Genomic DNA, 13,566 nt, shown 5'->3' with positions numbered 1-13,566 from the left:
CTTACCCTGCCTTCTAGTAAAAAAGGGACCGGCAAATTCAAAATTGCTGTTAAGCAATCAGCAGCTAGCCTTTTGTCGACAATTACAAGAATATGTTTGCTGTTGGAATACACACGACGAGCCTAGCTAAACTAGAAACATATTTTAGAATGTGTTAACGAAGAACGTGATAATAAAATTAACGACAACAAAATATATTGTAAAGTTTGTACGATTCCTTAAAGGAAATAGTTCAAATAAGAAAATTGTATCCTCTAAAGGTAAAATAACTGCTGATAACACACACAGTTCATCACAATTCACAACCAGACCAATGTAAAATATCACGCAAATGTACACAAACAATTTAATAGCAAATTAAGGAAGATTGTACAAAATACAATGCAAATAAGATTTATGAGTCATATAGGAAATCATGGTAAAACTGACTATGCCCAAGGAGTCTTGAGTCGACAGGATATTTGCATGAGCTGACTGAATCTACTGAATGTCTTTTTATTACGAATTCAATCTTGAGAAACGATGAAGAGGGGTCATAAATCACATTTTTGAAATTCCCTGTTGATTGAGACACACAATACTAGTCGTTTTAGGCATTAATGTAACGTTGAATGATGCGGAAAATTTGACGAGTGTAGTTCATCACCAGACATTCTCGAACTTCCCTGTTGCACGCGCCAACAAGCCAAGAACAGATGAAATTAAAATTAAAATCGCAAATTAATCAACAGCATTCAAATACTATTCCTCACTATACCTGGCTGAGCAATGGTAGTAACGATGCATGAAGGTCTGAAGGACCTCGTGAGCCACTCTAAAATAGTCCACATTTTCCTCACGTTTGGTAATAACGGCAGAGTGCAATACGAGGCACATGGACGTTTCCACTTTGCCAATCAATCTGTTTCAAAGAATGAAAAATTTTTATCAAAGAAATCATTTAAAAAAAATTCTAACTGCTCACTGTCGCAGGACCTGAAGATGGACAATGTTCTCTATAGGGCAAAATTTGGCCGAATCTCGGACATCGCTAATGATAACATGCAAATGAGCCGTCACAATGAGCAGACTGCGATAGAGCTCTTCTAATTGAATCTCTCCCTGTGTACAAAATTAATATGCAACAAAACGTAAAATATCGAAAATTTAATGTAAAATATTTATACCTTCGAAGAAGCGACGGATAAATTTTCTTGGGGCAGTGACTGCAGCTGGAAGCCGGTGCATTTTTGCAGCGTCTTTTATAAATAAAAATAAAACCTTTGGTTAGATTAAATTAGAGGAGAACGCCGAAATACGGACGAACCGATGGCGAATAAATCCTACGGATCAAGTTCAAGGTTTGCGAAACAACAAGTTTGAATTCCTTGGTCAACGAAGACTGCTCCTCTCTCTTCTTATCGTTCTCGTAACGTGGTTTAACAGACTGGACGTCTATGAGATCGCGATAAGGACCTAGAAAATCGAGTGCCTGTTGAGCCAAGGAAATTTCAGCATTTGCGGCTAAATTTCTCAAAGGGACAGGCGATACGTGTTGGTTCTCTAAGTTAAGTTGATTCAATTCCTGCTCTTCCAGAAGCAAATTATGTAGAGCCGGAAACGGCGACAATGACACAATCTCCAAGGCGAAATTGCAAGGATTGGCTAACGAATGGATGAAAGGGAAGCGCAACAACGGCTCCGACGAGTCTGTATTCTTTTTCTGAGATCCGACTGCTTCGATATTCGCCATAAGAACATCCGACGCCGTAATCACCAATACACCTGAGCAATAATTGCAGTTAAAAATGGAACGTTTCAATACAAAATAATTAAAATTTCCAGGTTTTGTCCCAAGGTCCCAGCTTACTTAACAACCAAATTACGAAGGACATGAGCGTATGCTTGCTCTTGATTTCCGATCAAAGCGACAAAGGGTAGTCAAAGAACGAGTTACTGCGAGGAGACCGATGACAAAACTAAGCAATCATTGGCAATCATCGGTAGTCACGATGATTCGAGAGAAGGAAAGGCGTGTACAAAATATAAAATTCATTCCCATTACACCCCGTTGCGTCCTAAAAAGGGATAAGGTCTTGTGGGACATTCACCAACTGCAACACCTACATTTGTCATATGATCAAGCGGTAATACAGATGTGACGAAACAATTATTGGTAAAGAATGAAAATGAGGGTGAATCGAACTGTACGCCAAAGTTCATTGGAGAAAAAACAAATCAGCGCAGCTTTTTTATTAAGAGATACAATAAAAGTTCTGGAGTGTCTGACCGGTTCAATTATAGGTCTTTGGGTTATAATAAAAATGATTGCGTCGAGCCAAACAAGTTCCCCCTTTGCTGTTTTCACTTATTGTTTTTCAAATCAAAAACAAGTTCTTGCAAATGAAATAGCTTCAGATGACACAAAACGCAATACTAAATGGATTAACATATCCTGGCAGTAACGACAAACCAGTATATTGGGGAAAGTCCCGCATCAACCCCGCCACCCCACTTTTAAAAGTCTCCCATCTTATTTTCAATTCAATAAAGCTACACTCTTTTCTTTACAAGCTATAAAGATACGTAAGAATAAAACGAACAAGATTCTTGTTCATTTTCAAAAATCCAATTGTCTTAAAATCCATCCGTCGCACCACTCGCACGGAAACGAACGAAAAATTCGTAATCGTTCGTTATTTTATTTATTACTGACTGTACAGAAACACACGTTTTCACCTTTCGGTATAAAAATCTGCCACTAGAGTGCAGTAGTTAATATTTATTTCATGCAGACGAACAATGAATGTCACTCTGTCTGTCATGTCAGTTGAATCCTGTAAGTTTCCGGCTGTTTGATTTCCCGATTTTATTTAAATACCGTACATCTTTGTTTCTTATTCAAAACAACAATTTAAATGATCTGAACAGGCCATCAAAATTGCTTATGATGATAAACTGTTGATTGCTGACGGTAAAAACGGCAAAACCGGCCATACATCATCATGGACGAAACCTGTTTTATGACGGCAAACTTATCCTGCTTTTTCCTAGCTTCTGTCTATGTTGGGAGCCTCTATATTTGGAAATCAAATGAAGATCGGTAGTATAGTCAGTACAATTCTTAGAAAGAAACCATATATATTTATTGGCTTACTTTAGAAATCACCCCAAAACTGTGATTCGTAGATTCATCAGTGCATTCTGCATGCTATTTGTAGCTCCAGTGATTGTGTATGTCACATTAAAATACATGAAGCCCCAAGTAAGTCTATTTTTCCTTTAATAAAATTTATAACATAACTAATGAATTGTCTTTGTAATTATACCCTTAGGAATCAATTGATCTTCTTACTTTATTGGGGTTAAGGTGGAATGGCTTGTTATTAGCCATCTTTGTGCCAGTGATTTTGACAAGTGTCCTCTTTTTAGGGCCAATCACCAGTTCATTCTTTGATGGGTCATGGAAAGATTTATTCAGTTGAGTTTCCTCTTTGAATATTATTAATGAATAGAATTAAATCAAACTAATAATTATTATAGGTGCAGAATGCTGGAAAAATAACCTCCATGATATATTGTGGATTCGCAACCAAATTGTTGCACCGATCTCAGAAGAGTTTACGTTTCGAGCGTGCATGCTTCCCCAGCTTCTCAAGTGCTATTCAAATTCACAGGCAGTCCTAGTCAGTCCGCTGTTTTTTGGAGTCGGTAAGAATAATAATTCGATATCATATTTCCTTTGGAAATATTTAAAGATTTTACTTTAGGGCATTTTCATCATATGGTCGAGCGTTGGCGGCAAGGAATGCCTTTAGCTCAGTCTCTACTACTATCATGTAATAAAACAAATTTATACATTTTTTGTAAATCAATGAAGGTGAGTTTGTCTAATGCATTTCCGTTATTCTCAGGTTTTCAGTTTGCTTACACCACCCTTTTTGGAATGTACGCCGCATTTTTATTTATTCGAACGGGTAATGTTGCCGCTCCGTGTGTTGCGCACGCATTCTGTAACGTGATGGGTTTCCCGGATTTCGGTGAGATTGGCCGACTGAACGGTTGGAAAAGAATTGTGTTGGCTTCAGCTTTTGTCGTTGGGCTTTTGGGGTGGTATTTTCTACTCTGGCCTTTAACAGAACCAACTCTTTATGATAATAATCCTTGAGTATTAAACTTTTTCGACGCGTGCTTTTTCTCAGTCATAGAAATATACATTGCTGCTTCAGTTTCTTTTAAAACAGTTATGCATTTAATTCATGTCCTTCCCGGATCCTGAAAAATTAGAATCAAATTTTTTTCTATCCTACGCACAAAAGAAATAAAAAGATGTTGTTTTCAATATTCTAATAAAATTGAGTGAATAAACTCTTGACACTATTATAGAATAGGAAAAGGCTCAAATGTTTTAAATAGTTGTATTAATTAGAATCCAGAGGAACACTGTGTACATACTCCATCAAGGGCCGCAAGATGCTCCACCCGTGTTTCCTCTTAACAGCGATAGACTAGAAATCGAATGTCGAATGTGCGAATAACTTGTACGTATCTTCGTCATGTATGAATCAGGATATTTTTGAATCGATCCCTTTTTCATTGGAAACTCAAAAAAGGAAACGTAAACGAGAATGTTCGTTTGCTAAAAGAGATTGTGGGTGGTAACTGGCACGTTTACGTCGTACCAAGTAATTTGAGACAACATTTTTAGATCTAAACAATAAACTTTGACTTGGCTTGGCACAGATGTCCGACTATATATAACTATGAGGTTTGTTATGCTTCATTATTTGTCGAATTAAATTGTTCGCTAGAATTGTGCTTATCGCAAACGGAAGATATTGGTTTTTGTGTGTGGATTGACGTATTAATTAATCTTCATCGGAACCGTCGGGAGAGGCGAGTTGATCCCGCCACCAGTCCTGAACCTCAGTAACGGCCGATGCCACGCGAACGGCCAAAGCACTGGGCGGTGCCAACGGCGGAAGCGGATGGCCAGAGCCGCGGCTTGACCAGTTGGAAGAAGCACCGCCACCAATGCTCGAGTACGGGAAGACAAGGCCGTGCTGGCCACCTGTTGTTGGACTACACAAATTCAAAAACCAGTTATTTAAATGTTCACGATTTAACTCAATAAAAATAACGTCTCACCAAGTTGGACTGGCACCAGGACTACACTCGCCCGCCGAGTGCGAAAAACTGGAAGAAGGAATCCCTTTGCCGGTACCTGTTGAATGAACATCCCGATTACAATCTATTCACGGATCCTGTTAATAAAAGATTTGAATTACTTTGACGTGATGGCCTCTTCTTCGGATTGGACGAGACGCCCAGCCTTTCCTTGTCGTAAGTAGATCGTTGCTGGGAGATTCCATCGGCGCCGTGGCAAGGAGCGTAAAACAAGCGTCGACCGCTGACGCTGTTGATGCTGTCAGAGCGCGTGACCAGCATACCCTTCCGGCGATGTTTGCCACTTCCTTCCGCCTCCTGCAATGCCCAGTTTCAATTTAGTACCGCCAGAATTATGTACATAACGCAATTAATCAAACCTTCACTTCAGAAATATCTCTTTCGGCACCTCCAGCGTTGAATTCCCGGTTTTTTTCTTCCTGGGCCTCTTGAAGTTGGTCGTTGGTAGCCCGCAAACCGGCCAATAAGCTATTGTGCTCCTTCTGTAAGATGAACAAATGAGTCACTAAATTGCGTCACGTCAGGGGAAGGGAAAGACACCAAAAAAACAACAAAAAAATAGGGGGAGAACAAACGGTGTCGTGAATATTCACAGTCTTCATTCGTTTCAAGCACGAATCCAGCCACTGGCGAATGGTTTGCTTGGCCACTTCTTCTTCAATGATGTACTCAAGTTCTTCACGGGCCAAAAGCTCTTCCAGTTGCAGCGACTTGCGGATGTCCACCGAACGATACGACAGCATGCTAACATTAACAAATAAAATGGCGCTGATTAAATACGTAACAGAAATAGGTTTCTAATTTCAATTTTTTTACTTGAGGACGTCGTGGAATGTGACATCTTCTCCGTTGTGAAGCCGTTCTAACTCGAAGCACATGTGCTTGAAAAGGAGCCTATTTCAAAATTAATGTTACATAAGTTGAAGTAGAACATTCGCTGTCAAAATTATTTGATGGAATTATATTAAATCGCCTACCGATCCTTTTGAGGATCGACTTCGAGACGGCCTTTGAGTAGACGCAGGACAAATTTGACTTTCCGTACGGGAATAACACCGCGCTGGTTGACGTCCACAATGTTCCACGTATTTTGGAAATTGCGGATGTCGGCGTAGGAGAGAAGGGCGTCCTCTTCGTTGGAATAGAAGAGGGAAAAGTTCTCCATAATAATAGCTAACCCAGAAAAAGAATAGATTTTAGTTATCGGAGGATGTACTTGATATATCAAACTCCGTACCGACAAGAAGGTTGAGAACGATGTACGTGATGATAACGTAGAAGGAGCAGAAAAAGATCATGGCAGCCGTGAAATTGCCGCAATCCGTCTCCCAATAATTAGCGCCCGGTGTGCAAAACGGCGGCAACACCATGCAGTCGTGCATGATTTTGTACCAATCTTCACCCGTGACAATACGGAACAGCATGATGATGCCCCTAGGCGTGCTGCCAAAGTTGGCTTGCCTTTACAGACATAAAAGAAGATAAAATAATTCTCTTCAGAAATCAGAATAATAATTTAATGCCAATAATTATTACCTTCCAACACTTTCGCCGTATTTGACTGTACCGAAGAGCAGACAGCCGGTCAGGGCATAAACGAAGATGAGCAAGAACATGCCTGCATTTGACGGAAAGAAATAAAAGACATCGGTATAAAATTTTGTGCTAAGAGATATAGTTTGAACGAGGTATTATAGGTACCCATAATAATGAAAAAGCTCTTGTAGACGGAGACGACCACGGTGAGCATCAGCATTTTCAACGTGGCGTGTTTGCCCGTGATGGTGAAGAAGCGCAGGATGATGGCGACGAAACCAAACGAATGGGATAAATCGTTCTAATATGAAAAGAAAAAAAGTTGAATCAGTAATACTGGGCATAGGAAAGTGAGATGACGCTATTACGCCCATAGTGTAGTTGGTTATTGCCCAGACGAGACCCATGACGGTGACCAAAGTATCGTAGCGATTGCGCCGGGACTGCCAATAGCCGTGAGGAGTGAAAGCGATCATCTTCATCGACACTTCGGCCACAAAAACGAAGCTCAAACAGGAGCTGATAGTGGCCAACAAAGAAGTGTGTGCTTGATCCTCGCGCCACTAGATGAAAAAGAGATAAATCTCAAATTACAACGTAATTTAAAAAGACATTATCGCGGGTATTTACTTACCGAGACGCAGAGGAGGCTACTATTGAGTATGACCATCAAAGCGATGAATCTTTTAAAGTAGATATGCTGAGTGATATCGTAAATAAACGCGCGGAATCTGTGGCCTTCCGGGCGTGGCGGCAGATGTAAAGGCTGAGCGATTTTCAATCGTTTCTTCAAGTCACACCTATCACATCAGATCAGATTAATTCAATTACTTCGATTCCGGACACGAATGGTCAAAAGTTGATTGCAACTTACCAACGTCGCTGATCAACCGTCAAGAGCGCAGTTCCTTTATTCTCGGAATAATTTGCAATGACGACGCCCACGAATAAGGTGAGACCGATCATGCAGCCCAGAAAGACGAAAATGTGGATATAAATAGCGTGGACCTAACGAAAAAATCAATTTCAATCAATATCCCCATAATTGAAATTAAACATATTTGAAAAGTACCGGCCCCAGAGTTTTAATGAGAACATCTCGAATGTCGAGCCATCCTTTAAATGATAACACTTCAAATAAGGCCAGCATTGCGTTTCCGATACTGTCAAAGTTAAACCGACGTGGATTAGCCCTGCAAAAATGAAATAAAACCACGTTAGTCACAATTTATTGTAATTATTAAGGAGACAATTTATTAAATCGTACCAAACGCGAGGTACCAAAATGGCCGGATGAGTTTCGTTCTCGCCGGGTGCCAATTTCATTTTGGTGACAAAAACTTTGCGCAGGAAGACGCCGACACACTGGTCACGATTTTTGATCTCTGAATCATTACAACGGGCTAGCCGGCCACCGTAGAGCTGGACGCCGTAACTGGCGAAGACGAACATCAAGACGATGAGAAGGATGGAAACGAGCAGAATTTCCTTGAAGCCACGACAGAGTTCGCAGACGACTTTTCGCATGTGCGGAACGAGGATGAAGATGCGGAGCGGACGCAAACAGCGCAACAGGAGCAAAAGCTGAGCGCTCGAATTCTGTGGAACTACCTTGGGCATCCAGCACAGCATGGCCAATCCAACCTGTTGGTAGGATATGAACAGAATTTTAATGGGAACGAATTATTGAAAATCAGAAATTCTGGTGGACTCACGGCAAAGGTGAAGAGATCGAGAATTCCGGCCGCATCTTTGAACAGCGCTTTCGGAGTGAAGAAGAGTCCGTCGGCCAGGATTTTCAATCCGAGCTCTAAGCTCATGAAAACGACGAATCCAAATTCGGCAATTTGAAGTTCCCGGTGATCGCACAGACGATAGCGCGGCGTTTCGAACATCATCGACAGACACGACAGGGTCGTCACGAAAATCATGACCCAATCCAAGTAAGTCACCAATCCCACTAAATTGCTGTTCAAACAAACAAGAATTTCATTTCAACGGTTCAGTAAAAACGGAAGAGTGTAATACGAACTGTAAGCGTTTGTAGTGCAGCTTTCGCTCCTTGCCCGTTATGGGATCCTTGAGACGTGGGCAATATCTCGCGTAGACCATCCGCTGGCAAAGTCGTCGGAAGCCGGACTCCCGCGGCACCAGGAACAGCGGAGTATCAAAATAAGGATGATTTTCACGTAAATCTTCTTCACGTTGGTTGCTGATTGACATATAAATGGGTGTTGTTATCGTTAATGAATTATTGGTTTAAGAGAAAAATAATTTACCGGCGCATTTCGGCTTGCTGCCGTTTGGCTTGGAGTAATTTGATGTCAATATCCGGCGTTCGTCTAGAAGTCGAAGTTCGGTTCATGGCACCCAAATCACCATTTTCCTTCAAATGCTCGTAAGTCTGTTTGATTTTGACTGACCCACGGAAACTTCGATGTCCACCTCTGTAAAAAAATAACAAGAGTTTGAAATAAATCCGTAATATGAATGGTGTTACGTTTTACGTATGGTGGATACTTTTTTAGATCCTGGCGATTTTTCTGGCCGGCAGCGCCTTGTTTTCCTGTACCGATTATTGGAATTGGCCCCGAATCACCCAGTAGCAATCGCTGATTGTTTGACTCGCTAGATAACAAAAAATATTTCTTATTGATAAATGTCTCATTATAACTGCCCAAAATTTATACGTACTTGATTATGCCAGTTATGGCATTTTGCTTCTGATTAGTGCCAGTAACATAAGTGGAAATGACGCTATTTAATAGACGCAAGGGCTGTTTCTTGCGGTACAACACTTTCGAGTTGCCTTTGCTGTCATCGCCGCTTTTGTCGATGGGCAAATCTTCATCATCACCCGTTTCCAACATGAACTGGCGAACAAAACTGTCTCGAACCTAAAACGAAATAGCTAAACATATAATTCTTTTAAAATCAACAAATGACAATTAATTAATCACCTTGGGTAAATTAAAATCCGATGGAACTTTATGAAGACGAGTCATCTGAGGTCGGTCGGGAAATTTTTCAAAGAGTCTCAAACGACGAGGTAGAGTCTTTTTGATCTCGGCGCTCTGCTCGCGCGCCTTCATTTGTTTCAACTTTTTGATGTCTTCGTCCAACTCCAAGTTGTCGAGAATGACGGCGACGAACAAGCTGAGCACAATCTAAAATGAAGCGAGTGAAACACTTCCGTTAATTGAGTTAAATTTAATAAGTGTCGTGTAGAGGATTCACGCACCAGTGTGACGAAAAGATGGTAGAGGATGAAGTAAACGGCAACAATCGGCACGATGGTTTCGCTGGTCCGCAACATTGTTTCGTCCATTACTTCAACCCAGGCTTCTTGCGTCAAGATTTGAAACATGGACATGAAAGCCTGGCGTAGATTAAATTAATTAATCGAAAGGTAAAGAAAATCAGCGATAGGAAAAACTTACCTCTGGGAAAGTTTCAAACTTTGTAAAATCTGCTAAGAAACAAAAAAGCTGCATGGATATGCTCGAAGTGATGATTAGCAAGCACATAGTGAAGATGATAAGACTGCCCAATTTTTTGCCCGGTCCGAAAATTTTATAGACGAAATCTTCCAGTAAAGGTGACGCTTTAATCAGTCTGACCACACGCAAAACCTATCAAATAAAAATAGCGGGAATAAGTTGCAGTGTTTTTAACTTGGAAAAGAGACTAGGACGCACTTGAAAGTAAGTCAGAACTGATAAATAAAATTGAGGAAGCAAGTGGAGCGTCGTTCCAATGACCAAGAGTAATTCAAACTTGTAGATGGTGCGTCCGTAATAGTCCCGGAATCCCAGACACCACATTTTGAATAGGGCCTCGAGGTTGAAAAAGACAGTGAATCCAACCTAAAAAGAAAGAGCGGAGTAAAATTATTTGCATTTTAAAAATTAAATAAAAACTGAACCTCGATGTAATAATGTTGTTGGTAAAAATCACTTCTGGGTCGGCCGTCGTGTTTAAAACTCATGCTGGCTGTAAAAAGGCCGTTGGCTAGAATTGCGGCCATCAGAAGTAAATGGAAGGCGGCCGAATTGAGAACAGGAAGAAAGAGGAGGACGGTGCGATACTGGTGACGTGTTGCGTCAGTCGGTACTAGTTTCCAGCCACGATCATCTCCGCTAATAATAGGAGCACGGGCATCAACAATATCGGCCAATTGAGAGCCTCGTTGGCCCCACATCTGCTGGAACTGCACTCGAATCTCGTTGAACGTCTCCGTGATGACGGCGATGAAAACGTTTTTGACGAGCCAGCTCAGGAAGAAAATCATGGTAGTAAAGTACATGAAAGCTCGCCAGGCCGGTAAAGTATCCACTGCACGATACATAATGAAGACCCAACCTTCCTGAGAAAAAGCTTGATACACGGTGAAAATGCTGGTCGCTGTTAAATGGAAATTTCAGAGAATTACTTTCTATTTACAAGAGATAAGAATGAAGGATTTTACCGATTTCATCGAAGCCATTAAATCCTAATTTATAGCGCGAATCCTTTAATTTAATACAGACAGTTCCTTCAGGGCACTAAAAATAAAATTTCAGTTAATGGGGAAGACAAAAAAGGGCGCCCGAAAAAGGCACTCTAGATTTAAAGTTCCTTTGGCTTGATAGAATTATATCGAAAAGTCCGTACTTGGTAACCTGACGAAGAATCCATAGAGCAGTAGGTGTCTGGTATTGTGAGGCTGTTGACAGTGATGTGTCTGCGACAGGCAAATTAAACCACTATTAACATAAAAATTTGTAAAGCAAATAATTTGTAAAGTTACTTACTCGAAATCAGTATCGTTGAGTATACAGTGATTGCGCAGTTCTCCAAAAAACTGAACGCCCAGCAAACCGTACAACGACATGAAGAAAAGGAAGAACAGCGTGACGTTATAGATCTGTTGACCGGAACGCCTATGCAACAAAACATGCAAAGTTGATAACGATTTTAAATACATTTCTAAATTGATTTAAAAAAAAAAAGGAAATTGGTGTCGGTATTTTTACTTGAAAATTTGATTGATTCGCGATTTGGGCATGGAAAACTTGAGGAAAACGCGAATGAAACGGATCATGATCAAAGGTCGAGGAGATCGGAGAATGGATAGGTAAGAATAAGCAGATGAAACTAGAGCCGAGAGCTCTAGTGCTTGAAGAATAACGGATATCCACAGGAAGAACAGCATACTGGTGTCGAATAAACACCATCGGTCTCTGAGATAAGAATCCTCTCCCTATATAACACATAAAAGATTATTTCATGGGCCAAATTTCATAGGAATTTGGATTTTAGTTTTGACAGACCTTTAGCAAGGTACGCGTGTTTATCTTTACCACCATTTCAGCAGTAAAAAGGAGCCCGGTGACCAAATCACATGCAAATGTGATGGGCCGTAAGAAAGGATACAGCTCGAAGGTCTTGGGTGTGTTTAAGGAAACGGAACACAGACAGAGCAAGGCGCTCATCCGCAAGAGACGTTTCATCCATAGCTTAAGTTGAGAAACACATTGTTACTTTTATGGAATATGTTTTATGGATGTCAGAAATACCTTATTCATCCAATCCACTCCAACTGATTCATTGTTGGTCTCTTCTTGGGCTACTTCATAAGGAAGAAGTTCCCCTCGTAAGGATTGTTTCCTGCCAAGCATTTTGATGGGTTTTCACTAATGCTTCTTCAGTGTGAAATTTCGATATTCTGGAACAACATCTTCACCCAATCAGCCTATCTGCCGAGCAATTTTTAAGAATTAGAAGAAGCTAACTGCATGTTTTTCAATACATTTGTACTCTTATTGATGGAAATTAATGAAAAAGCTACAGAATTTTAAGTACATTTTTTACAAGAGCAGAGCACAACCAGCTGAGCAAAAACATCGGCAGATAACAACAGATTTAAACATTTTATGATACCGAGTCACATGTTTACTTCACATAGTCGAACTCGTCTTATTACACTGCGTTCAAGGTCTATCGTGCACCCGAAACAAAAAGGTTAAAAAAAGAGTAGAAACACAAAATCTTACATACCCTTTTAAGGTCAAAACATCAGACGAACTTGACGACATCCGCGGAGAAGCAGAGATTCTGGAAGTCTAAGGAAAACACGTTCGTTTATTGATTTTTTGGATTTCGTTTGTTTGTTTGTTTCACGACGTTGCCGGCTTCCGTGAAATAGTCCCATCGGCGGTCGGTTGGCTCTTGGCTGCTGCATGGGCATGGAGAGATGGTTTCCAGTCTCCATGTTAAATTTCTCATAAGGGGTTGTCCGCTTTTTTTACTAAAAGGTCTCTCAATATGTCCGTATGCCGCGAGAGCCTAGATGGCGCCCCCGTCGGAGAGACCTCCCTATACCTCCATGTAAAAGTCGTTAGCAAAAAAGTAGCTTCCCGTCGAATCCCCTTATGGGAAATTTGACTGGCCCTGGTGCCAGCCCCCTCTGCCCGTAATCAACCAGTTTGTGATGAAAGACGATTTGATTGTCGATACGCGGCGCTGACGTCGATGTTTAAGTTTATGTGTAATTTGAAAGGCAGAAAATGCTAATTTCTTTGACACTTTTTCAGATCAGATTGATTAATCAGCAAATATTGCAAATTAATCAGCAGGACGCCTTTAGATTGAGGGAATTTATTGTTGATGGATAGATCTATAATTTCTATATCACTCAGTCCGTATCTAAAATTAAGAAACTGATGTAAGCTTTTTTAAACGAAACAGATTTTCTTAGAAACATTCTCGTTGCAAAAAAAAAATGATTTCCACCATTTTTTACTGTGGGTTCTTATTGTTGTTGGGATTACTTTTGCCAAAGGAAAATTTTCCGGTCATCAGGAGCTGAGGAATGAATCCCCG

General features: G+C 40.6%; 2 protein-coding genes and 1 long non-coding RNA gene across 3 annotated transcripts; 1 reads left to right on the top strand and 2 right to left on the bottom strand.

The window, feature by feature from the left end:
* Positions 1 to 479: 479 nt before the first annotated feature.
* On the bottom strand, positions 480 to 899 carry LOC124311326. Its single transcript, XR_006909793.1, has 2 exons — positions 758 to 899; positions 480 to 665 (listed from the first exon to the last, which is right to left on the bottom strand). It is a non-coding gene; the product is annotated as an uncharacterized LOC124311326 (long non-coding RNA).
* A 1,864-nt stretch (positions 900 to 2,763) lies between these two features.
* LOC124310951 (CAAX prenyl protease 2-like) lies at positions 2,764 to 4,222 on the top strand. The gene is made up of 7 exons (XM_046775142.1): positions 2,764 to 2,818; positions 2,911 to 3,082; positions 3,142 to 3,244; positions 3,315 to 3,459; positions 3,523 to 3,690; positions 3,750 to 3,818; positions 3,894 to 4,222. The coding sequence occupies exons 2-7, from the start codon at positions 2,985 to 2,987 to the stop codon at positions 4,145 to 4,147; spliced, it is 837 nt and encodes a 278-aa protein (XP_046631098.1). The 5' UTR covers positions 2,764 to 2,818; positions 2,911 to 2,984; the 3' UTR covers positions 4,148 to 4,222.
* Positions 4,223 to 4,383: 161 nt separating this feature from the next.
* Positions 4,384 to 12,909, bottom strand: LOC124352371 (sodium leak channel non-selective protein-like). Its single transcript, XM_046802004.1, has 32 exons — positions 12,742 to 12,909; positions 12,261 to 12,440; positions 12,015 to 12,200; positions 11,718 to 11,944; positions 11,496 to 11,624; positions 11,356 to 11,425; positions 11,171 to 11,246; positions 10,628 to 11,106; positions 10,401 to 10,568; positions 10,143 to 10,334; positions 9,944 to 10,081; positions 9,663 to 9,869; positions 9,397 to 9,599; positions 9,223 to 9,330; positions 8,982 to 9,149; positions 8,735 to 8,914; positions 8,418 to 8,670; positions 7,970 to 8,346; positions 7,775 to 7,895; positions 7,577 to 7,710; positions 7,337 to 7,502; positions 7,071 to 7,265; positions 6,868 to 7,003; positions 6,703 to 6,784; positions 6,404 to 6,627; positions 6,144 to 6,339; positions 5,983 to 6,060; positions 5,742 to 5,910; positions 5,526 to 5,648; positions 5,268 to 5,463; positions 5,128 to 5,203; positions 4,384 to 5,061 (listed from the first exon to the last, which is right to left on the bottom strand). Exons 2-32 carry the CDS (start codon positions 12,360 to 12,362, stop codon positions 4,848 to 4,850), a joined length of 5,373 nt encoding a protein of 1,790 aa, XP_046657960.1. The 5' UTR covers positions 12,363 to 12,440; positions 12,742 to 12,909; the 3' UTR covers positions 4,384 to 4,847.
* Positions 12,910 to 13,566: the final 657 nt, after the last annotated feature.

The sequence above is a fragment of the Daphnia pulicaria genome, chromosome 1 (assembly GCF_021234035.1).
Source record: "Daphnia pulicaria isolate SC F1-1A chromosome 1, SC_F0-13Bv2, whole genome shotgun sequence".
Lineage (NCBI taxonomy): Eukaryota > Metazoa > Arthropoda > Branchiopoda > Diplostraca > Daphniidae > Daphnia > Daphnia pulicaria.
The sequence above is the reverse complement of the archived record's forward strand: the minus strand, read 5'-3'. Positions and strand labels throughout refer to the sequence as shown.

Excerpts from the sequence above, each read along its gene's own strand:
- LOC124310951 (XM_046775142.1), top strand. The coding sequence starts at position 2,985 with ATGGACGAAACCTGTTTTATGACGGCAAACTTATCCTGCTTTTTCCTA. Across the intron at positions 3,460-3,522 it reads GTCATGGAAAGATTTATTCA|GTGCAGAATGCTGGAAAAAT; the intron begins GTTGAGTTTCCT and ends TAATTATTATAG. Across the intron at positions 3,819-3,893 it reads TCAGTCTCTACTACTATCAT|GTTTTCAGTTTGCTTACACC; the intron begins GTAATAAAACAA and ends CGTTATTCTCAG.
- LOC124352371 (XM_046802004.1), bottom strand. The coding sequence starts at position 12,362 with ATGCTTGGCAGGAAACAATCCTTACGAGGGGAACTTCTTCCTTATGAA. Across the intron at positions 10,569-10,627 it reads AACAACATTATTACATCGAG|GTTGGATTCACTGTCTTTTT; the intron begins GTTCAGTTTTTA and ends CTTTCTTTTTAG. Across the intron at positions 8,915-8,981 it reads CAGCAAGCCGAAATGCGCCG|CAACCAACGTGAAGAAGATT; the intron begins GTAAATTATTTT and ends TATGTCAATCAG.